This window comes from Merops nubicus, unplaced genomic scaffold, assembly GCF_000691845.1.
Source record: "Merops nubicus isolate BGI_N331 unplaced genomic scaffold, ASM69184v1 scaffold6102, whole genome shotgun sequence".
NCBI lineage: Eukaryota > Metazoa > Chordata > Aves > Coraciiformes > Meropidae > Merops > Merops nubicus.
Genome location: NW_008592743.1, coordinates 18,431 through 20,700, shown reverse-complemented (window position 1 = coordinate 20,700; position 2,270 = coordinate 18,431). Strand labels below are relative to the sequence as shown.

Below are 2,270 nucleotides of genomic sequence, written 5' to 3'. Positions count from 1 at the left end.
AGTTCAGTGCCTGGGGCATGTTGTATGATAGATATCTAGACATTGATTGCAAAATTACATATCAAGTGTCTTGAAAAAATAAGTTCTTTAAATATATCCCTCTGAAGGAACAACACGGTTGCTATATTCAAGGCTATTGAGTGTTACTATGGACTGTTCTAATTGGTGTGTTTCAGGGTCTTTTGGGGAAAAAAATGCCCCCTGTAGATGGGGGTGAGAACTGGTGATATGTCTGCGTCCCCTTCTCTGCTCCAGGGAAAGTCTCTTGCTCTGCTGGAGAAAGACAAGTTGCTGCATGTGTCCTAGCTGTGGGTGGCCATTCAGCACTCCTGAACTCCTCATGTCTACCTTTTTTTTTTTTTAAAACAATACTCTTGTATTTAACACATTTTCCTATTTAGTCTATGTTTCTGACTGCCCTTGATGCCTGAAGATTACAATACCCAAATTTCTCAGCACTGGAAACTCTCAGAGTGGCTTATTTTCTTTAAATCCTGAAGAGTGCTTGTTCCAGTTAGAAAGCTAGGATGAGGTCAGCATGTTTGAAACGCATGGATTGGCTTTACAGATGAATTCTTTATTGAACATAATAGCATAGTTCTATCCAAACAGTCAAGCTTGTGATTCTTTAAAAACTGATGTGAACACGGTGAGCAGTGCTTGGTGTCTTGAATGGGCAGAAGTGTTCTGCATTTGTAGCTTTCCTTTCCTGCCTTGTTGAAGGAGATGAGCTTGCAGACTCTTTAAATGTTTTGGCCTTCAGAAAGATGAGCTATAAAGCTCACCAGAGGGAGTATTGGTTCTTGTCATCTCTCCCCACATTTATTTCCACTTCCCTGAACTATCAGTTTTCAAACCCCAGGCCTTGGTCCAGCCTATGCACAATTTTTGTAGCCAGCATAGCCAGGGGTGTGATTTCCCTTCCTACCTCTGCCTGTTACACTCAGTTTCTAATGCCTGCTCTGTGGGAGTCACTGCAGTAAAACTGTTCCTCTCCTTGTGCGGGGGGACTAGCTGTAGAAGCAGAGGACTTCTGTGTCAGAGTAGTTGCATCTTCCACAGCATGCCCAGACTGCTTTAGGTACACAGGTCTAATCAGAGCAGCTTGTCTCCTCTGTTTTGACATGGACATGTTGAAGTATCTTGATGGTTTCTCACCAGTGTCTCTGAAAGGGGTGAGCTTGGGAACACAACCATGCAGGTTCAAAAACCTGCTGTCATCTCTGTCCCAGGGTGTAGGGGATGCTTACTGCATCTGAGCGTGCCTCCTTCCATGTGGTCACTTATATTTTATTTGAAGTTATTGAGAGTGCCATTCTGCTCATGATTCAGCAGTAAAAGACTTCACTGAAACCACACCTGCTGTTTTAAGCTACCCTGTGGACTCTGAAGCGCTGCAGAGCTCTTCGGCCTTCAGGCACCACGGTATAGGGGTTTTTTTCAAACGACTATTTTTTGGAGAAGAGAGGGCTTATTATAAGAGTTGCATGAAGCACTGAAGAAACACTGAAGATTTTTTTTTTTTCCTTTCTTTCATTCTCTTTCCCCCTTTTTTTCCTTGAATTAGTTAAACTTTTTGTCTGGCATGGTTTAAATATGGGCAATACCTTAATACCTTTGGCAATGTTTGTGCTTTCCATGAAGGTGGTTCCATCTTTTATATAGAAATTGCTAAAAGAGGGGTTTATCTTCAGATGGACACCTCTGCTGTCAGATCATACAGAGGCAGATCAGTGCGACAAGCTAGGTGTTGTCTTTGACCAGATAAATCTTCACCCTAACCCTTCTAAAGCAAGCTCACTGTGTCCATGCTGCAGGTGTGGCAGTGGATGCACGCCGGAGCTTGGAGGAGCTGGGAAGGAGCACCTTACAGCACGCTGGTGCCATCTGATGGTAAGCTTTTCCCAACATGTTTTCTCCCTTCCCAGTAATGTCAACAAGCTTCTCATTTATTTTGTGGGAGTAGGGTGAGACAACGTTAGGTGCATTTTTTTTCATATATATATAGCTGTATCTAGATGTATCTCCCAGAAGTAGAACTGCTGTATTCATTAAAGAAATCTAGAATGGTTTGTGTTCAGCTTGTGTTTCAAAAAGAGGTTTTAAAGTAATCTACAACTTTATGATATGACTTTTTCACGTAATTTTCTTCCCTCCCCTCCCAGACGTGACCATTAATTACAGGCATGGTCTTCCTGAGGTGACTCTTACGCTGCCCACCAGAAGCGAACGCTGTCGGTTCACTGTTAAGCCAATGGTGACCACCGTAG

The 2,270-nt window shown here is 43.0% G+C and overlaps 1 protein-coding gene across 1 annotated transcript in view; it reads left to right on the top strand.

The window, feature by feature from the left end:
- The first annotated feature begins 1,808 nt into the window (after positions 1 to 1,808).
- The window catches only part of CCDC109B (coiled-coil domain containing 109B), an 8,792-nt gene continuing 8,330 nt past the window's right edge, over positions 1,809 to 2,270 (top strand). The window contains exons 1-2 of the mRNA XM_008935230.1: positions 1,809 to 1,893; positions 2,166 to 2,266. Coding sequence (XP_008933478.1) covers positions 1,809 to 1,893; positions 2,166 to 2,266 — 186 coding nt within the window. The remainder of the gene's footprint in view (positions 1,894 to 2,165; positions 2,267 to 2,270) is intronic.